This window comes from Lates calcarifer, linkage group LG4, assembly GCF_001640805.2.
Source record: "Lates calcarifer isolate ASB-BC8 linkage group LG4, TLL_Latcal_v3, whole genome shotgun sequence".
Taxonomy (NCBI): Eukaryota; Metazoa; Chordata; class Actinopteri; family Centropomidae; genus Lates; species Lates calcarifer.
Window position 1 is genome coordinate 9,376,353 of NC_066836.1, and position 22,830 is coordinate 9,399,182.

The 22,830-nt window shown below is 39.0% G+C and overlaps 1 protein-coding gene across 1 annotated transcript; it reads left to right on the forward strand.

The window, feature by feature from the left end:
* Positions 1–302: 302 nt before the first annotated feature.
* On the forward strand, positions 303–15,955 carry npc1 (Niemann-Pick disease, type C1). Its single transcript, XM_018676303.2, has 25 exons — positions 303–471; positions 2,667–2,795; positions 2,940–3,046; positions 3,365–3,510; positions 3,695–3,862; positions 3,975–4,224; positions 4,367–4,449; positions 4,575–4,945; positions 5,131–5,357; positions 5,730–5,830; positions 6,257–6,359; positions 6,468–6,657; positions 6,928–7,110; positions 7,358–7,472; positions 7,650–7,777; positions 7,951–8,085; positions 8,249–8,338; positions 8,656–8,846; positions 9,043–9,158; positions 9,530–9,659; positions 9,853–10,038; positions 10,600–10,831; positions 11,441–11,554; positions 11,825–11,987; positions 12,096–15,955. The coding sequence occupies exons 1-25, from the start codon at positions 394–396 to the stop codon at positions 12,176–12,178; spliced, it is 3,819 nt and encodes a 1,272-aa protein (XP_018531819.1). The 5' UTR covers positions 303–393; the 3' UTR covers positions 12,179–15,955.
* Positions 15,956–22,830: the final 6,875 nt, after the last annotated feature.

Genomic DNA, 22,830 nt, shown 5'->3' on the forward strand with positions numbered 1-22,830 from the left:
CCAGAAGCAAAATGTTTTTATGTTTTTTGTTTTATGTTTTTCTAAAAATAAGTTCACAGTCACCTTCCATTCCTGATAAAAATGTGATATATATATATATATATATATATATATATATATATATGAGATTCCATTATTTTATTATTTCCATTATTTTTGTTAAGACGACGAGTCCAAAAAGTGGTTTCCAGTAGCTGGGCTGAGATTTACAAATAGTAGTTTCAGTGTTAAGTTTGGGTGTAGTGTGTCGTCGTCGTCGTCACTCGGTGGCAGCACTGAGGCAATGGTTGGTTTCCGTCGCAAACAATTACTCCGACGAAGAAGAAACCATCAACAAGATATGCGAAACTTTACCTGCGCTGTCACTTCGGTTTGGTCTTTTCAGTAAGAGGGATGGGACTCTTCCCAAGGAGAAGCGTTTTATCAATACTTTTCTTCATTATTCTCCTGTCAGAGGGATATTTTCGATGGGTAAGTGTAACTTGACGTCCCCGTTCTCGTGACTTAAACATGACTCAGCTCGGTCTGCCGTTGCTATTGTGATGTTTATCTGAGGCGGCTAGCGAAACTAAGATTCAGTTTAGTTTAGCTATGTAGGGCTCCCACTCTACATAACCAGGGTAAAGATAGCGTTTGCCTGTAATTGGCTTAATAGTGACTCAGACACAATAGCTAGCAGTAATGCTATTTGAAAACTGGACTAGCCTTGTAAGCTTAGCGGAAACCGAATTTGAACAACACAAGACGTTAGCTTTGGCATTTCACAGAGGCAGGCACAGGTTGTATGCCGGTGTCGTACACAGTGTCCTGTCATGTCATGATAAATCGAAAACACCACCCTGTTTCGACCAGGTAGTAAAAATAATGCTCAGGTAAATGTGTTCCAGGAAATGTGTTGATTATCCTAAACCGTAACTTTTAATCCAGTTTAAGTTGCTCACAAAACTAGACTGAAAAACGCCTAATCTGCAATGTTAGCGAGTTATTTCGCAATCAGGCATATGAGGGTAGCTGTGGATAGGTAGCTAAATTAATTTCACTCTTTGACGATGTAGTGTCTTATGTGTGAATTTCACTTTTCATTTAGATTTATCAAGTGTACACACAATGTAGTCATTGTGACAAAACTTAGGATGCTTGACTATAAGCAACGGAGGATAGAAATATGAATCATTTGTCATTCAAAAACAAGGTAATTACTAGACAACTAAACCCCATAGGGTGTACCTTTTATGACACTGATGATCACAAAAAAGAATGAATAAATTATTGACATAAAGGTATAATATATTGGTATGATTTAATCAGATGTGAAATGACAGTCATTCACTCGCTTGTCACCAGTGGTCTCTAACGTCCTTTCACTGCATTGTTTACGCCCATAGTATTCATGAGGTAATTAGGTCAGTCCACTGCAATGCATGAAACTACCTTGAAACTATGCTAAAACATCACATCTGATTAATAATTACTGTTTTAAGATAAGATAACCGTATCCTGGTAAAGACAAGAATGTGGGATTGGTAAAAATATTGATTATCAGGAGACTGGAGATCATGTGCAGTGGATAAGCAGGAAAGATTTTACAGAAACACGTGTTTGACGGTTTCTTTTGTGAGGTTGGGGTCGTATGTCAGGTTTCTGTGAACCACTTTAAACAAACCCTGTAGGGTCCTGGTTCTTACCCTAGATAAACAAGTCTTGTATCCCTAGTGCTGAATCTTGCAAGTTGACTTTGGATTTGTAGTTGGTAAAGTTAAAATACAGGCCTCGTCTGCAGCTGCATAAAACTCCATCTGAGGGAATAATGATGTTTGAATGCTGCCCTTGAACTCAGTCCCACAAATAGGACAGAGTGTGACACTGTGCTTACTCATAAAACAGTTTGTGGGGGTAAGTGAATTAACTTCCCCAACTCACCCCTCCCAACAACAAACATGTGAGAACTCTGATGCTGAATAGACAGATAACAGGAAACTTTGACTGCAGCAGCAATAAATAGTATTACAACCTATTAAACTTTTTTAAACAATGGGAAACGCATGTTATTGTATTTATTTTGGAATATATCAGAAATATTGCTAAAATTGAACTTGGTTGTAGCCACAATAACACTGGTTGAGTGTTATTGTTATATTGTTATGTTATAGAAATTTCACCACAGTTCTTCTTTTTTCTTTCCTTCATTTATGATATTGAATGTCAACTTAGTCTTAGTCAGTTTTTCATGATGGATTGTGAAGACACATTTTTGCAGAAGTGAAATTTTATTTTCACACATACAAAGCACGAGATACTAGAAACACAGGAAATGAAACGTTAGCAGAAGAATAGCATGGTAAATATAAAACCTCAAAGTGAAAAGGTCCAGCTTTAACCTCAGATCAGAATGCTTAATTACTTTTGAGGAGCCGAAACTAAGTCACATGGTCCACTGTGGCCTTTAGAGGAACTTGGTGTGGTGAGCTATCTGTCTTTCAGATTTGTTCTTGTCCTCACCAGATAAAAACAGAAGCAAGCCTCTATATGTAGAAAGCTACACAGGATTTTCCAGAGAAAATAGATACAGTGTAGTGTGTGTAGACTAGCATTATGTTGTAAAGGTCAAATGAATTTGCTCTGTTAATACACAAATGATCATTGTGTTTTTCTTGTCTTGCTATCAGGTTGAGGCCGAGCACTGTGTGTGGTACGGTGAGTGCGGGGAATCTGTAAAGGTGCCTGGGAAAAAGTACAACTGCAACTACACCGGTCCTCCCAAGCCGCTCCACCCTGAGGGCTATGAGCTTCTCACGGTATATTTTTCTTTATGCTTTTGGCCCATTTTTGCTTACATCTGGTGCTCAAACCACTGTTCTGTAATACTTCTGCTTTCCAGTGGTGGAAAAATCTATAAAAGCATATCACAGGGACGTCATTCCTTTTGTGTTTACATGTAGGAACTTTGTCCGGGATATGACTATGGAAACCGAAGCCTCTGCTGTGATGTGGATCAGTTGCATACTCTCAAAGGGAGTCTCCAGCTGCCCCTTCAGTTCCTGTCTCGGTATGTGCCTTGTTTATAACGTTAACTAATGAAGCACATGACATGCTTGGAAGGGCATTATTATTCCCTTTCTGAATGTCTCAACACAAAGAGCAGGCAAATGTTACAGTGCATGACAGACTGACTCACAAGCATTTGTGTGTTTTCTTATCTTTGTAGATTTTATTTTTTCACCTCACCACATTTGTTACAGCCTTGTTTGCAGTTATTTTACACATTTCACATTTAAACTTTAACTAGTTTTATTATTTCTGTTATGCAATGAGCCCTTTCTTTTTTTAAAAACCTGCCTCTGACACGGATTATATCTATGTGCAGGTGTCCCGCCTGTTTCTTCAATCTGATGAACCTCTTCTGTGAGCTGACATGCAGCCCCCACCAGAGTCAGTTCATGAATGTCACAAAGATCAATGCGTCCAGTGTAGAGGAAGTGCAGTACTATATAGGGCAAAGTTTTGCAAATGGTAAGTTCACATCTGACAAAAAACAGCTTCACTTTCTGTTTTTTCTGGGCTTCCTGGTTAAATCTAAAGAAAAAATATTAAAAGTATTAACTGTTGATGTTTGGTCAAATCAAAAAGAGACGAGCAATTTAACTTAATGAAAATCTTGAATTTTCCCTAAAATAATTAAACTGGACTTTTTCAGCCATGTACAATGCCTGCAAGGATGTTCAGGCACCATCTAGCAATGTGAAGGCCCTATCACTTCTGTGTGGCAAGGATGCAAAGGACTGCAATGCTACTAACTGGATCCAGTACATGTTCGATATTAACAATGGACAGACTCCCTTCCCTATCATTCCGATATTCTCAGGTAAATCATTTTGTAGTAATTCTTCATATATGGTCACAAGGTCGCTGCAGAAAACAGTTTGTTCTGTCATATACCTTTGTTGCATCTGTTACTCATCATCCTCTGTCCGCAGATGTTCCGGTGTCTGGTTACACTCCCATGAACAACAAGACATATGCCTGCACAGAGGGCTTAGAGGACGGTTCAGGTCCTTGCTCCTGTCAGGACTGTACAAATGCCTGTGGGCCCAAACCTGTACCGCCTCCTCTCCCCCCACCCTGGACAATCCTTGGTATCGATGCCATGACTGTCATTATGTGGCTCTCTTACATGGCCTTCCTGCTTCTCTTCTTTGGAGCTATACTGGTAGCGTGGTGTTACAGGTAAAGGGCTTTGTTCTTTTGGAGACCCACATCATACAGAGTACCTGCAGCCACTCACCCAATGTGACATTAATATTTATGGTTCATTTCTGGCATTTGAAACTAATATCTAATTATTTGGTGTGGTTGTTTGTGTTCACAGGAAAAGGACAATCATGTCTGAGTATGGTCCCATACTGGACAGTAACAACCCACTGTCTCTTAACAGTGATAATCCTGACCGAGGTAAGATAATGCATCACCTAAGGTTCACTATTTTAATTCTTTCTGTCATCTGTTTGTCTTTTTATATGTAATGTTCTGTCATTGCTGCATGACTGAAACTAACTCCCAGGCTTTTTTATTCTTAGTAAACGCATCATGCTGTGAAACTCTTGGCGAACGCTTCGAGAATGCACTGCGAACCCTCTTCAGCTCCTGGGGTTCCTTCTGCGTGCGCCGTCCCTTTCTGGTAATACTGGGCAGCCTGATACTTGTGGTAGCCTCCTCTGGGGGACTTGTCTACATGCGCATCACCACCAACCCTGTCGAGCTGTGGTCTTCTCCCACCAGCCAGGCCCGTCAAGAGAAGGACTATTTTGACAGCCACTTTGGACCCTTCTTTAGAACTGTGCAGCTCATTATAACCACTCCACTCAAAAACACTTTCATCTACTCCCCATACTTTGGAGGATCAGATGTCCCATTTGGAGCAATACTGGATAAAGACATCCTGCACCAGGTGGGTTAATGGAAGAGGTCAATTTGGAAAATCATCAGTAATTTTGTGTGTTTTGCAGTAAAGATGTAGTTCTCCTGATACCAGACAAGAATCATGTGAAGAGCAGCTACATTTCTGAAACTGTGGTTTATTGGTTCTCTTCTCTTTTTCTACTTTTATGTCTTTTCTGACCGCAACCAAACCAGGTTCTGGATTTGCAGCTTGACATCGAAGCCATTGTGGCCACATACGAGGGTCAAAATGTCACCCTGAAGGACATCTGTTTGGCTCCACTGTCTCCGTACAATGACAACTGTACCATCCTGAGTGTCCTCAACTACTTCCAGAACAGCCATGCTGTGTTGGACCACAGCATAGGAGATGACTTCTTTGTCTATGCTGACTTTCACAGCCACTTCCTCTACTGTGTCAGGTGATTATGCCAGTTTCTTTTCCTTTTTCAAATGTTTACCAATAAGTAGGCACTTGTGTTGTTAAATTATACTTCTCCTTGCGAATTAAATCACTACCGCAAATCTGTCGGAGGGAAAGTTGCCATAGTAAAACACTCAAAATCTCAGTAAGTACATCGAGTCGAAATGAACGCCTGCTGCTCATGAGAATCTATTCTCTCCAGGTGTGGGTGTCTGCATTTTCTAAGAATTGTTGTAGTGGAAAGTCTCTTCTTAAAACAGCACAGTAAACACTTCCTCATTTGCTGTCATGAGGTAGTTATGTATTTTTCTAATAATGACGTTTGGGTGATATTTGTTTTTTAACCTTTGCTTCCTCCTTCTTTCTGCAGTGCACCAGCATCCCTCAACGACACCACTCTGCTCCATGACCCCTGTTTAGGCACATTCGGGGGCCCCGTCTTCCCATGGCTGGCCCTTGGGGGTTATGATGGTGAGCTGGATTAACACTTGATGATGGGCAGAAAAATAGAAAGTTGTCTTGTGTATTAACGTGCTATATGTGGCAAGTCTTAGTCAGAGTTGTATCAGTAACACTGTCACATTGTGCTGTTTGCTAATTGTGTAGTTGTGTAGTAGTGTAGCGGTCAGATTACAACTGTGTTCTTTGAAAGAATAATATGAATAAAATAAAGAAATAAGAAAAATATTCACCTACTCCCCTGATCATCACGAGAGCTTCCATAGCAACCGATCACAGTCAGCCTAATAATTTTGCCTGTTCTGTTATTGTCTCTCTGCCAAAAGAAGGGCTATAGCAGTAACTGCCAGTTCAATCATCTTTATCTGTATGGTTGATAACATAGGATTGCGTAAGTGATGGCCTCACAATTAATGCATCTTTTTTTTCACGTTACAGCCACCAACTACAACAATGCCACTGCATTAGTGATCACCTTTCCACTCAACAACTACCTGAATGACTCAGGCAGGCTGGGAAAAGCTCTGGCATGGGAGAAAGAGTGAGACATCATTCTGTTTCTAAGTTAAAATTACTTTTAGATAGCTTCAGCAAAAGTCACAACTAATGTTTTTTTTCCTGTCCACCGTGTTTGATTGTTTCATTTCAGATTCATCAAGTTCATGAAGAACTTCAAAAATCCCAACCTGACCATAGCGTTCAGTGCAGAGAGGAGTGTTGAAGATGAAATTGACAGAGAGAGCAACAGCGACATAAACACCATTGTCGTCAGCTATGCCATTATGTTCATCTACATCTCCGTGGCCCTGGGTCGCATCCACAGCTTCAGGAGACTGATGGTAAGAGACGAAATCCTAATCAAACATAGTTGTCATTTTCATTTGATGTGTCTCACTTTTTTTTTTTTTTTAAGCTCTCTCAGTGTTCATTACCATAATCCACTCCTGAAATGGTTTTACTCTACGCAATGTCACTCCACTTGCCCGTGACGTAAGAGCTTTGACTCAACCAAACTAGTACAACACGCTTGACAACTTCTTGTGCTCGAGTGTGAAAGGGAGCAGCTCAGGGCAGGATATGACTCATCCTCTGTCTTTTGCCCCTCACAGGTGGACTCTAAGATTTCTCTGGGTATAGCAGGTATCCTGATTGTACTCAGCTCTGTGTCCTCCTCACTCGGGATCTTCAGCTATGCCGGTGTCCCTCTCACGCTCATTGTAATTGAGGTCATTCCCTTCCTGGTTCTGGCTGTTGGAGTGGACAACATCTTTATTGTAGTGCAGACATACCAGGTAACATTCTCCCAAATCCATTAAAATGTTATATAATAACCCATTTAATTGTCATATGGTTTAATGGTTTAATGCTGATGTGCATCTTCATTATCAGTGCTTATGATTCATTCAGTTGAACCATGACATTTTTGTTGCTTTATCCTGTTTAAAACAGATCTTAACTCCAGCCATATTACCAGTTTCACATACTGACAATAGTTTGTGAAACCCACTAAAACTGATTTCCATTTGCATTTCTGCACAGAGGGATGAGCGGATGCCACAGGAGGAACTACACCAGCAGATTGGTCGTATTCTTGGAGACGTTGCCCCTAGCATGTTCCTCTCCTCGTTCTCTGAGACAGTGGCCTTCTTTCTGGGTAAAATGAATATCTATTAAATATACTCCATTATATGTAGATAGACAGTCTCTGTGAAACTTTAAAAGTGGTTTTCTTAAATCAAATTTAAAAACAAAATAGTTTTAAAGGGCAGGATTGATACAGTGGCCTCAAAACGTCACATGCTGATAAAACTGTTGACTTTTTCCTCTGCAGGAGCCTTGTCCAACATGCCTGCCGTGAGGACATTCTCTCTCTTTGCTGGCCTGGCTGTTTTTATTGATTTCCTGCTGCAGATCAGCTGCTTTGTCAGCTTGCTCGGCTTGGACGCCAGAAGACAGGAGGTGAGACTGAGTGGAAACTGTGGTGACACGATGATGATACTGCAGGGGTTATAGATGGTCATGGGCTGTGAGATTTCTGTGAGAAGGCTTTCCTGTGAATCTAACAGCCCCAGTTTAACATTGCACACAGGTACGTTTGCATCAAACGCTGTGCTATCTGTTCTTTTTAAAAGGGGAATCGACTCGACATCATCTGCTGCGTGAAGCTACCGGAACGTCAAGAAACAAAGACAGATGGCTTCCTCTTCTGGTTTTTCAAGAAGGTCTATGCCCCATTCATCCTCAAAGAGTGGGTGCGACCGATCATAGTAAGTACCTCAGCAACACATTCACATCTATCTCTAGAGTTTTCACAAGGACAACTCCCCTTGCCATGGTTACTGGAACATGCTGATGGATTTAGTTGGAGTCATATTTGTCACTGAGTAGAACACTTTTCATTATAAAGGTTTTTCATCTTTCTTTCTTTAGGTGGCAGTGTTTGTGGGAATACTCTCCTTCAGTATTGCTGTGATGAACAAAGTAGAAATTGGACTGGACCAGAAATTATCCATGCCTGATGTAAGTCTTTGAAGTTTATATTATAAATGTGCGTTCATGGATTTCTAGTAGATATCATCTGAACCTTTTTAACAGATATGTGCAAAGTAGAAGAGGTTATATTTGAACACTTAATCTGTGATGCATTTTATTTTGCGAGGATGACTTCCTCCTGTCAGTCATCCAGGAAGCTAAATTGATGGCATGTCATGTGGTGTGATAATTTGAATTGCCATAAACAGTTTTGCAACAGTCCCAATCTGCAGCTTAAATAGTGTCCTTGACTTGAATTCCTCTTCCTGTGGTAGTCAAATCTTACGGTTTGTTTCTCCATCCAGGACTCATACGTCCTGGACTACTTTAAGAACATGAGCGAGTATCTCCACACTGGAGCTCCAGTGTACTTTGTGGTAGAGGATGGTCTCAACTACAGTAGCCCAGAGGGCCAGAATGTTGTATGTGGAGGGGTGGGCTGCAACAACAACTCCCTGGTCCAGCAGGTCTACTCAGCCTCACTCATCAGTAACTAGTAAGTCTGGGCTGTAAACAGATTAGATCACGGATGGTTTAGTTGCATAGGACTAATCAAAATTGAAGCTAAAAACAAAAAGTGTCCGAATTTGAAAATGATTTAATTTAAATTACACAACCTGAAAACTTGGGAGTTCAAATCAGGCAAAGGTCATGAGAGGACTGACATCACCACTTCCATTTTCACTTTCTAGCACAACCATTGCCGTCACACCATCCTCCTGGCTGGATGATTACTTTGACTGGGTGAAGCCTCAGTCCACCTGCTGTCGATACTACAACACCACCGGGGACTTCTGCAATGCCTCGGGTAAACTTTTATCCAGTGTCAACATGCTTTGAGCCCTTGTCTCATGATCCTGGTGTCACAAGTTCAAGATCTCTGCCAGTTCTTCTTTCACAAACTGCTATGAAACGAATAGCATTTTAGGGCAGATTCCAGCAGAGAGAACAGGAGAAATGAGGCAGTACAGAACAACATTTTAATGTAATCATTGTTCAAGTATCGTGTATTACAAAACAACTGCTATACCTGAATTTTAGTTCAAGTATAGCAATAATATATTTATAATCTGATGAGTGTAACTTTGATTCTGTTTATTCGTTTTTAATTCAAGGCTGTGTCTCCAAGCTAATTTCTCAAATACCTATTGGTTAAACAGATAATATCTTATTTTCCAGTGGTAAATCCATCTTGTGTGCACTGTCGGCCCATGACTCCTTCTGGAAAGCAGAGGCCCATAGGAGAAGACTTCATGCGGTTTCTACCCATGTTCCTGTCAGACAATCCCAACATCAAGTGTGGAAAAGGGTAATGTTATAGCTCTGGCAAACTGTTCACTTTTTTTTTAGGTTTTTATTTAAAACACGACCTGTCATTGAATGCTTTCACTTCAACTTCTGTTTCCCACATGTATCCTTTTACAGTTTGTACCAATTGTGTTGTGGTTGGTAAATTCCTTCCTCCTCTATTCTTTCTCACATTGCGTCAATGCTTTTTCCAGTGGCCATGCAACCTACGCCACAGCAGTTGACCTGTATCCCAACAACACGGGAGTGGGAGCCACTTACTTTATGACTTACCACACCATCCTGAAGGAATCCCCAGACTTCATAGATGCTCTGAAAATGGCCCGAATTCTGGCTAAAAATATCAGTCAGTCCATGGACCACAAAGTTTTTGCCTACAGGTAAGTCCAGCTGCTCTGTCTGTGTGTGTGTGTTTTTTTAAGGTGAAATACTGATATCTGAAGTTGTGCTTGTTTTGAACTCAAGGTTCAAGGTAATCAGAGGGGAAAAGTAGGTTATAGATAAGCACGCTGCAAAAAACAAAAAAACAAAAACATGATAAATAGCAATGCAACTGATGTTTGACCTTAAGTATTGAATTAATCTTCCTGTTTGCTGTATCCTGTATCACAGAAAAGTCATTCCACCGCTAATGTAGATCGCAACCTCAGATACTAAGGTTGAACCCAGTGTTCCACGAATAAGTGGTTTGTGGATCCAAAATTAGATTTGCTGTGCCTGTACAATGATAGAACAAGTTGACTCCTAACTCTACACTGAAATTCATCACTAGACAAGGTTGCAGATAATTGGCTCTGTTTGGAAACACATACACATCTATTAATAATAAAAGAAGTGTTCATTTTAGACAGTGTAGACGAGTCCATTTTAAAATAGCAACTGGACAAAGTTTGCAGTTTTCTTCATGGCTGTTCACTAATACATATTTTCCTCCTTTGCAGCGTCTTCTACGTGTTTTACGAACAGTATCTCACTATTGCCTATGACACAGCTGTGAACTTAAGTGTGTCACTGGCAGCCATATTTGTCGTGACGACGGTGTTGTTGGGCTTCGAGCTGTGGTCGGCCGTGGTCGTCAGCCTCACCATCGCCATGATCCTGGTCAACATGTTTGGCGTCATGTGGCTGTGGGGTATTAGCCTCAACGCAGTCTCCTTGGTGAACCTGGTCATGGTGAGAGGCAACATGAAACACTTAACATTTGCGAAATAATGTCACAAACAGTAACAAACAACATGCAAGCGTGTTTTAAGTAAAATGGTAAAAACATTAGAAAACATCTTTTTAAGTGAACAGGACAAAGTAAGCAAGGAAGAAGGACTTGTCAGAGGGGATGGCTTGGAGGTTTATTCACAAATAGAATTAATTTAATTCAAGAAAAAAAATGTTTGTTTCTGATCTGATCTTAAAAGTACGTGTTTGTTTTCCTGTTCCCGAGGATTAATTCTGTGCAGTTCTGTGACTTTTTGTGCATCTGGGTCACAGATTGTGCCTCTAAACTGGGGATGTGTTTACATTCTGTCTGGCTGCCTGACCCCCTCGCCTTGATTTACCCTTAGGGACTTTGCTCTAGCAATGTCACCATATCCCCAAATGTCAGCAGTTGTGTTGGCAAGTAAAACGTTGTCATAACCAGCCAAAAACTGGAGCTGATTGCTGTTTTATGCTGAGTATTTATGGGTGAGATTAAAGAAAAACTGTAAAGGCAAACTTCAGTTGGTTGGCTGTCATTATGGCATTTCCATGTCTCTGTTGCTGAGTTGTTTCCTGTCCTCTGTGCAGAGTTGTGGTATCTCGGTGGAGTTCTGCAGTCACATTGTGCGAGCGTTTTCCATCAGTGTGAAGAATAACAGAGTGGAGCGGGCTGAAGAGGCTCTGGCTCACATGGGCAGTTCTGTAAGTTCCAGATCACCTCTTAGCAAAGACAAAGCTTTTCCTATTTAAGTAAATAAGGATCTATTTTGATGACGATGTTTGCATGTTAATGATGTGGATATCAGTGTGTACAATTTTGTAGAGCAGGATAAAACAATGTTTTTGTAATGTTTTAAACTCTTTTTTATAACATAAAATCAGTTGTACAATTTTGGCCCTTTACACATGACATCTAATTCTCATCATCGTCACATGACATGACATTTAATGACATTTTTTTGCTTTTTGCAGGTATTCAGCGGGATCACATTAACAAAGTTTGGGGGAATCTCAATCCTGGCTCTTTCCAAGTCGCAGATTTTCCAGGTCTTCTACTTTAGGATGTACTTGGCCATAGTGCTCCTGGGGGCCACGCACGGCCTCATCTTCCTGCCTGTACTGCTCAGTTATATAGGTCAGTAATGTCACACATTTAAAGTGAAAGACATAAAGCATACACGATTTGAGGACAAATTTAATGCTGTTTTAGATTAAACACTATCTGTTCTGACTCCTTGCACAGGTCCTTCAGTGAACAAAGCAAAGGTGTTTGCTGCTAACCAGCGCTACGCTGGTACAGAAAGGGAGCGCCTCCTCAACTACTAGCAGGCTGTTTGGGACAATGAACAATGAACTAACTATTTGTCTGGAAGGGACTGCGTGGGTGAGCGCAAGCAGTTTCTGTGATTACTGACACACTCACTGTCATTGCCACTACTATGCACGGATTTAACTCAGGAATATACTTGGATTAGGAGTGCCAGAGGCCTTGTTCAGCTACGTACTTAACTGATTTCTGCAGAAGAATTTGGACCCCCCACCATTCCTCCTCACACTACAGGACAAGCCTGACTTCAGTTTGTGAAGCATGAGCGACATAACACGGAACAGAAAACAACACTTTGACAGTGTGGAAGTAGGAGAAACACCACCCCAACATCAGTTAATAGACAGACCCTCAGTCAGATCCATATGCTATCAGCTATTTTGATTTGGGAAAAACTCAAAAGGGTAAAACTGGTCAGTTTTTTCATGTTTTTAAAATATATACCAGGAAAAAAAACTATGTAAAGTAGATCTGACATTGTTTTTGCAAACATTTACTTATGTGGGAGTTTTGTAGAACTATTTGATATTATGAATAATTTACTGACTGGAATATGGCACACACTGATGCCAACAGATAATAATAGTGATATCATAGTCCCTCATAACACCTGGCATGAACATGAATCGCATTCGCAGCTGTGTCTGCATACTGTATTATAAAGTAGGCCAGCTAGTTGTAGCATTTTCATACACAGCAATAATATGTATTTAATGTGCACATAAAGAAACTGGGATTTGTTTTAGCAGCTTATCAGCTTGTTGTCGGATTTGAAACAAAACAGTGACCTTGAGGTTTAAATGCTGGTTTTCACGTCTGTTGAGAGAGCAGACTAGGAATTGTAGCCCTTTTTACCTGTAGGAGTACAAGTAAAATATACTACAATTTCACCATGGACATGGATTTAAACATCCTCAAAGCTGAAATCTCAAAGTCATTGTCTCATTTCAGATTCTGTTTACTGAAATACAAGAGCCGAAACAAAAAGCATGCTGCTGCCATGTCGTTTATTTCCTCATTGGTTGCTATTTCCATTATCCCATGCCACATTTCATTGTAGTGAGTGTATCTTAAGTGTCCTTTTGAGGTGCTTGCGAGACTAGGTTGTTAGTCTATCTAGCCGCAGTCAAGGTACATGTTCATGCCAGATGTGAAGGGTGCTATAATGCTAACAATGGTTTTACATTGAAGTGTAAATGGGACACTTTTCAGTTACTGGAAAAAAAACATTTTGTACATCAGGAGCTGTACAGACACAGCTTTACATTAAACTGTAAATAATAAACACAGGATTAATTTAGATTTATTCTTTGGTCAGCTAGAGTATGATATACAGAATGACTGGATAACGGTACAGTCTTTGAGTTTTTCATTCCTACACATTTAAGTTATTATTATTTTTTAATTTTATTAACCATTAACATTTTGTTACATTGCTGCCCCCCAAAGGAATTAATTAGTTTTCAAGGAATAAACAACTTTGTGTAGCCAATTAAAAAAAAAAAACATCCTAGGACCTTGTTCTCTTGCATTGCGTACACCTCAACATGTCTGAGATTTTGACTAGTGGAGCTGATCACCCATTGCACCTTAATCAGGGTGGTGTGGTCTCACTAATTTAATTTGAACAGGGTTGAGACATTACTGGGAGAGGAGGAGGATGTAACATTTTACGCACAGTGTATAAAATCTGCCGGGACCTTAAAGGAACAGAAACATTCCTTGTTTTTAGTTTTCTGGCTTTCTTTGTTTTCCTTCGATGCAGTAATGTTTTCTGACATATGTAAGAAAGACCTGTGTCGTAGACAAAAACTTATGTATGAAAAATGTTTACAAGTGAATAAGTTGTAACATGAAGAAGGAAGAATTGTGCTTGTTAACAGTGCTGTGCATTGACATTGACAAATAATCTCTGACATTGAAGACTAAATTAAGCACTGGGATACTTAAGTTTTTAACAATTTTACAATATATTCACATCTATGAATCTATTTCTTGACCCCAAATATATGTCTTTTTGCAGATGTACACTTGATTTAACATTATATAGTTCTTAAGTACCAGTTAAACAGTTCTTGTTAAGTGAAATTTTTGTTTTTCAGCTCCTGTCTTGAGTACTTTTTGGAGCAAAGTGTACAGTAATTTTGTTCTTTTAAGAAGAATAAAACTCTAGTGGCTGCTACTGTAGCATAAACCACACACACATTACTTGAGATTGCTCAGACTGACCACAGCGTGGCATCATCCGTTCACAAAGCTCCGCTTTCAGTAAAGTAGTGGGAGTGACCTAATTTTTGTGTCTTGAAGAGAGGCAGCCTTGCAGTGCTTTCACGTTGTCAGTGAATTAAATATGTGCAGGGTGCCAGTGTTTAAAAAACGCAGAGTCAGCAGGCCATAATGGAGCCGGTTGTTCAGCATCCAAATCGGCAGCTTTTAGATATTTACACTAAAACTTAAGAGGCCGTCAGTCACTCATATCCCATTTGAAAGTCACTGCCAAACCCAGAGCTGTGTACTTCCTCCCCGGCGTGTGTTGTTGTGACTGTCTGTCCGGCCCTGTTGTCACACAAACCTCCAGCTCATGACTTATTTATCCGCTGCCCTGTGAGACCGGGGCCTGTTCTTTGAAACTGGCTGAGAGATTAAAATATTAATTTCCTCTGCAGGTCTGCTGTGCTGTCTGCAGGGGAGAACGCACAGGTTGTGAGAGAACTATTATGTAAGATGTGCAAGTCTGCCTGTCTCACACTCTGACCTGCCCCTATCTTTTATTACGACACGCACGTACACGTACGATACAGCACAATACTGCAAGGCTATTATGATTCAGTAGGGTGTGGAAAAACATTTCGGGAATAGAAAAGTAGAAATAGAAACAAAAATTAATGCGTAGTCTTTGCTGACAGATGCAATGGAGTATAATGAATCATGAATTACAAAATCTGACAAATTTAGCCTGGCAGTAATTCCTATAATATGAAGTTGTTTGTTTGTTTTTTGTACACTATATATATATATGTATAGTACAAAAAACTGCACAGTTTGGCTTTCTCAACAGTACATGCACCCAAAGTAGGTTTCATTTATGTAAAAATAGTTACAGTATATTGTATAATCTGCTGCAGACAGAATCACTCAGCATGATTTTATTACGAAAGACATTTTTATCGTACAATTTGTTCTGATGGGGAGAATGAATCTCCCGCCCACTGAATGTCTGCTGTTTGAATAATGGTGACCCTGGATTATCAATCCCTGGAATTTTTTTTTTTTTTTTTTTTTCTTAGATAACAGGACTAATCTATAAAATAATCCCTCAATAATCTGTTAACTAACACAGCTCAGGGGCTCTAATTACAACAGTCATGTAATTTAATTTAACAGTTATGTGTAAAGTTGGTTATTTAAGTGTAAATCCACCACAGCTATTACTGTTAATACTGTTCAGTATGGCTACAGGAGACACAACGTTCAGTAACATTTTTCTTGAAATGCAGCTGAATTAATTTACTGTGTTGCATTTTCACTGATGAGACAGAAAACAGCCATGGTTCCTACTACTGGTTTAATATCAAATATCATGTGCATCATATCTATCTTTAAAGAATACAGTGCATCACGTTCAGGCTCAGTCCTATTTGTTCTGTTTCCCTGTGTTTCCTCCCACAGTTGTCCTTGAGCTCAAACTGGGGGCCTCTGCCACACTGACTTAAAAAGTTGATCTGCGTGCTTTTTAAAGATCCATCAATAAATAAGTGTAAGAAGCGTTTAATGTCCTGCTTTGCGTCACTGGTTTTCTATTACAGTGGGTTCAGTTGTCTCTGAAATAGACTCTTGGGGTGGAACAAAAGGGATTAGGTAGCCTTGTCAAACATGTAGAGAGGATCAGATTTTCAGGTCCACCCGCAGTGCTTTCCCCTCCTGACCACAGAGCAGTTTTGTATAAAAAACATTACAGTTACTGAAGTAAGAAGTTGGTGAATTTGGATAGACTGACTTGTTCACTTTAGAAACCTGTTTGTACTTCTTGTAAATAAAAAAAACTGAGCAAGTGTAGTCAAACTTGAAATGTCCTGTCATCTTGCTTTTGAACAAAACTCTAGGTTAAGGAAATCAAAAACTCCCACATAATTACTCCTGCAGTTAATATGCCACTAGGCTCAGTGTTTATACTTCCTTGTTTACAAACTACTGTAAATGGTGGAAAAGCCCTGAGTCACAGTATCATGACAGGAAAGGGGCAAAATGCCGTTTCAGCCAAATGCTGTTATTTTACAGGGGAGGGCAATAGACCACAGCTTGCCCCAAACGATGGTACACATATTTTCACAATGAGGGTCACTTATGTGTGAGCATGGCTCAGGAAGGGCTGTCAATAGAACCCTTTATGAGGCAGTGAGGGGGGAATTAGGCCGTCAATGGAGGGGACTAAGCCATGTATGCCATGTGTCCACACTCTGGCCTGGCCTGTTTGTTTTGATGGCAGCACGAGACTGGCGTGACTGTGGGCCTTGTTTACGTTGGATACGTGTCAGGCAGGAGAGTTCCCACTCGATGAGAAACTGACCTCTCCGATTGCATCAGAGCTGCAGGTGCAATTCATTTCCAGTCATAGGCTTATGGATTCACACCTCATTTAATGTACTAAAATAATCGGGCTTGACAGTTTGAAAACATGAGAAATGCATTTCCATACCAGAGGGGTGTTTCATTAAGGTAGTTCCAAAAAGCAGGGGTTAATGTGAAAAGCTTGTCTAGACAAAATCGTGTCTACTTCAAGTACTGCTGCTTAATGAACGTGAAACACACTATATCTGCATATATAAGTACACCATGAAATATCCGTGTGTGCTTATCACAATCTAATATTTGATAAAGATCGAGTCAAATCAGTGCTTCTCTAAAATAATTGATTATCACAGTTGCACAGAGCTGTAATAAATAAATCTCAGTCACCTTTAAGAGGTCTTTTTTCCAAGTTGTCATATTGCGCCGGATCCGCAATATGGCTGTCACTCGTGGATGTACATCCATGGCTGGCCAATTGGCCAATTTTTTTCTGACGTTGTTGGCTCGCGTGTGCTGTTATTGGCCAGGAGCTTCTGAGAGGAGCGCAAAGGGGCGGAGAAACGCAGTCGGAAAACGGATGTAAACCAACGTTCAAACGGTTGCTTTGGTTTGTCTGTACGGTGAGAGAACCTAATTACCAAAGTAGTCTGGGTGATAAAACAAGCTTTGGAGCTGCTTTTTTGTCGAACACGAGTGAAACTGGACGCTGAATACACCTGCGGCGCGAAGGTAAGGCTAAGGAGCGAACTAGCTAGCGGCTAGCGTTAGCAGCGAGCGTTAGCATTAGCCTTTTCTTCTAATGACATCCTCTGACCTCATTTCCATTTTCAGTCATTTTTATCTCGTGGGTAAAACTGTGTTTGTGACGAAGTTCTTGATAGTCTGTTTAAATCCCTGTTGTAATTGTTTTACCGACATTTTGCATCTCTTTATAACTTTGTGTTCCACCCTGGTCATTTTAACTCAGTTTATAGCGGCCTTTCATCGTTTGGTGTCTATTTGTGGATGTCAGCGTTGGCATTAGCGTCGAGCTAGCCTTATCCCTGACATGAGTTGTGGGCACCTTACGGAGGCAAAATAACTGTTGTAGTCTGTCTGATTATCATGTCCTTGTGATCATCATCATGTCTATTTGTAGTTTTATTGCATCATTTTGCGGCTTGGCAAGTATACATTTTATTTATGGTCAGGCTCTGTGGTCGTTCTGCGTCTCTGAAATTCTGTGTCCATTCTTGATCATTTTACATTTATTTTAGGCCATATTTTGTTTCGTTGTGGCAGTTGAACATCTTATTGTGATTGTTTTGCATCGAAGTTTTTTTGTCTGTCGTTTTTGTTTGTAGATTTATGACAGTAATCAGTCCATAGCTATCTATTGACCCACAGTTGTATATATTAGAGATTCGTTTGTGGTGTCTTAATACTTGATTGAGCTCAGTTATATGTTAAATTCAAGTTTGAGCCTCAAACGTGTTAGTTTGTTGATGGTTCTTAAGGATATGATGCTTTTTTTGTCATATGTGACAGTAAACAACCCATTTTCTGAAACACTTCTCTAATGTCTGGAGAATGGTCTGGTTACGCTGTAATGATTAATATCTGTTAGGGGTGTGATGATACACTCAGCTCATGAAACAAGACAATACATGATACTGGGTTCACCAGGATGAGATGAGATTTTAACCCCATTTTTAAGAAAACTTCAATGATGTAACTGGTAAGATAGTCTTTTATTTGACTGAAAGTGGCAAAATGTAAAACAATGCAGGTGCATTTTGAAATGTCTATGTCTGAGTTTCTAACTTCAAACTGAAGTCATTTCTTCAAATAGAACATAAAAATAAAAACAATAAAAATAAATTAAACTACATTTTTCTCATTTACCTTAGTCTTATTAAGTCTGTTTTTTTTTTAAGTGCAACCAATAATCACAGTACTACTCAATACTGTGCAAACAGACTGATCAAATTTTTCTTCAAGCATGGTACAGAGCTAAGAGATAATTACAGCTACACAACCTGGACAAAGATATGGTCTTGTTCTTTTTCAAGACTAGGTGTCTTTGTATACTGCTTGTCTTAGCTGCGGTGTACAACTCTTGCAGTGCCATTAATTTTTACTACCAGTGATCCAAAAATGTTGTTTGTACATGATCAGAAATTCTTAATTATGTGTCTAGACTACACCAGACAAAACTATATTAATTCTACAAATAAAATATTGGAGTAAGTTGTTAATAAGTAGTGTGAGTGGGTGTTATAGTATATAACAACCTACACCTTTTTCTTAAAATGTTTCACATAAGCTGCTGTTAATACCTTTATAAATTTGCTTGTTAAACATTAAATGAAAACAACACAAAGACATTTTAAATGTGTTAATAAGAAGAAATGTCAAATAATGATTCTGTATATGACAATCTGTGGTGGAAGAAATACTGAATACTGAAATATAATAACATAAGTTAGTAACATACATGATTGCTTCAGTAATTAATTTATAGACACAATTAATAATCATTTTACTTTTTCTCAAATATTTGTTGTTGGTTCTTCAGGAGGTGATGACAGTCAACTGATCATTTTCTGAAACAGCCTCTAATGTTTGAATGTAATGTTGTAATGTTGAATATTTATCTGTGTTTTCATGTTTAGACTGTTGATGAGGAATAGGTAGTAGTGTATTGATCATTTTCCTTTGTATGTTTTTCTTTGATTTCCTCCAGGTGTCACCACTTCGTCCATGCCACCGTCCATGATTGGAGAGACATTGTCGAGGATGAGGGAGACATTGTGCACAATCAGAGACATTCTCCACAACTGTAGAGACCTCATCAAAGATGAAAGAGACGTTGTCCACGATCAGAGACGTACAAGACAGTAGTGACGGGGGTCTCCGATTTGACAGCATCGTCCATGTTCAGAGAGGCGTAGTCCACGATCACAGCGACGTTGTCCACAATCAGAGAGACATCGTTCACGCGCAGAGTGGCCTCCAGGTAATTCACAAACAGCTTTACATTAACTGTCCAACACAGAGCAGATATTAAATTGTTTATGTTCAGTATTCAGTATATCAGAAAAGTGTAATAGTAGAAGTAATCTGCAATATAAAAATAATGTATTAGTAATCTGTGTTAATAGAAGTAATATGTAATAATGTATGTAATAAGTAATTTGTAATGTAAACTTAATCTTAGAGGTAACAGTAAAAGTAATCTATAATATAAAATCAGTGCAAAAGTACTAGTAATCCAAAATAGAAGTAAAAATGTCACGTTATAAAACAAAAACCATCAAAATGTGGTCAGTGTCAGAAAATAAGTAAGTAAGCGGTAATTTGTAATATTAGAAGCAACAAGAATATGAAAAATTATATTTAGTAATAGAGGCATTTGAGGGATAATAAAACTTTTTTTGTCTTTAATTACATTTGGGATAAAGTTTGAGGTCAGTTTCTGTGATTAACCCTACCTTACCCCTAACCTCTGGCTAAAAGTGGCTCAAGAAACTGTAACCCTAACATCTGGCTAACAGTGGTTAAAAGCAGTAACCCTAACCCCAACCTCTGGCTACAAGTGGCTAAAGAAAATGTAACCCTAACATCTGGCTAAAAGTGGCTCAAGAAACTGTAACCCTAACATCTGGCTAACAGTGGTTAAAAGCAGTAACCCTAACCCCAACCTCTGGCTACAAGTGGCTAAAGAAAATGTAACCCTAACATCTGGCTAAAAGTGGCTCAGAGCTGTAACCCTAACCCTAACCTCTGGCTAAAAGTGGCTCAAGAAACTGTAACCCTAACATCTGGCTAACAGTGGTTAAAAGCCATAACCCTAACCCTAACCCTAGGCTACAAGTGGTCTCTGGCTGAAAACATTCACTTTCATACAATATTTAACAGACCAGCAAAATATTCAGTGTTCACAAGTATTTATTTGAGTAAGAATAAGACAATCCTTTATCCGTCCTACAGTATGATATAAAACAAGGCAATATATAAATAACAATATATAAAAATTCTAAACAATATCAACAATGTAAACAGGACTATGTACACAGTAATAGATTGGATTTGAGTACTGACATTACACTGTTTGAAATGGCAAAATTCAACCTAACCCGCAAACACTGTAGAGGTGAGTGTGTGAATATGTGTCTCTGGAAAACAAGTAATAGTATGAAAAGGTGTCAAAACAGTCAAAAAATGTCATAGTGTAGTAAGGAGTCAAAAAATTTGAAAAATGTCACTGATCAGTTTCTGTGATTAACACGTGTCCTTGTCTCTGCAGGAGGAGAAGAAGACAGCAGCTGAAGACCTGAAGTGGTGGAAAGAAAACAAGTGTTACAAAGCTGAAGATAAAAGACCTCAACCATCTAGCTGCTGCAAACAGTGCTGGATTCCTGTTGTTCAAGTGAAAACACTTTGTTTTTCTCTACCATCTATAATGTAGTCATGAGCACATTTTTCATGTCTTTATCAAACACCTGTGAGAACATTCAACTGCTTATGAAACCACTATTTAATCAATAGTGGTATTACAAGCAGTTAAATGATCACAAAGATGCTTAGTAGACATGTTCACCTTAAGAAAATGTGTTCATAACTACATTAACCCTAACCAGCTCTTAACAAGTGTTTCCTTGTGGTCAAATGTCTGTCATTATCTTTGCTGTAATTTGTTAAATGATGTCTGGAATCATTAAAAGTGTCTTCCTAAACTTCTTAAACTTTTGAGTTCTCTATTTTGAAACTGATGTTATACAAATCATTGTATTGCTTTTTATTTTAAGAAAAATGTCATGATTCTCATGTTTTAATTATTTTAAACATTATTTTTTAAGGTTTTATATTTATCTTTATGGTTTTATACCTAACTTTTAAAAGGTTTTACAACTGCAGCTGAGATAATGATAGAGTCAGACTGAAAAGAATAAACGACTACTGACCTGGAAATGTCTTCATGTCTGTCTCTTCTCTGATTTAATGGTTAAAGCTTAAATCCTGTGGAGAATAACACAACACACATTAATATATGTATGGGTATTGAACTTCAAACTGTCAAAAGATTAAAAGTAAAAGACGCTGAATCTACAAAGAAGTGTGGACTAACTGGTTCTGGACTAAGTACTAGTCAAAGAATTGAGAATTTTATACACAAAGACAGGTGAGGCTGCTCTGACTGGAGAATTGATTCCGCCAGCTCCTGATATTCACACAATAGCAGTGGATGGAAAAAAATTTTCATGAAGTCTTAAAATTTGAGCTAAATTTGGCTGACAGAGGCCAAAATGAAGCAAAATGACAGTGTTTCTAGTTTGACACTAAACTGAGTAAGTTCTTCACATATTCATGATTTACTGTACTAATGAGAAAAGGGGGGCAGAGAGAGAGAGAAATAGACAAGAGAGACAGAAGGAGGTGGGGGTAGGGGTGGACAGAGAGAGCTGATGTTTAAATTCTTCATTTTCTTTGAACTGTACATTGATAAACTTTGCAATTTAACTTTAATAATGAGTTATATCTTTTTATGAAACATCAAACTATTCAGACTTCAGATCAATGACTGAAGATATATAATTTAATATCAGTGCTCTGTGTTGGACAGTTGATGTAAAGCTGTTTGTGAATTACCTTGAGGCCTCAGTCCAGGTTTCAAAGAACTTCTTCATTGTACAAAGACTCTCTCTGATCGTGGACGAAGTGGTGACACCTGGAGGAAATTAAAAAGAGAAACATACAAAGGAAAATGATCAGTACACTATGGCCTATTCCTCAGCAACAGTTTAACCCTAAAACACACATAAATATTTGACATTACAGCAGAGCCAGAACATTTTCCAAACGTTAGAGGAGTGTCTCAGAAAATGGGCTGTTTACTGTCACTTATGACAAGAAAAAGCACCACACCTTTAGGAATCAATAACAATAAATGTTTGAGAAAAAAAATAACTAAAATGATTATCTTAAATCGTACATTTCTGTATTAACTGTCTGTCAACTAATCACTGGAGGAATCGTGTATATTACTGTGAACTGCATAATAAATTCTCAGAGAGAAGCAATTTTTAAATAGTTTTTAAAA

Bases quoted from the DNA above. Each gene is read 5' to 3' on its own strand.
- npc1 (XM_018676303.2), top strand. From the start codon at position 394: ATGGGACTCTTCCCAAGGAGAAGCGTTTTATCAATACTTTTCTTCATT. The intron at 4,946-5,130 runs GTGGGTTAATGG...CAACCAAACCAG, and splicing joins ATAAAGACATCCTGCACCAG to GTTCTGGATTTGCAGCTTGA. The intron at 10,832-11,440 runs GTGAGAGGCAAC...TCCTCTGTGCAG, and splicing joins CCTTGGTGAACCTGGTCATG to AGTTGTGGTATCTCGGTGGA.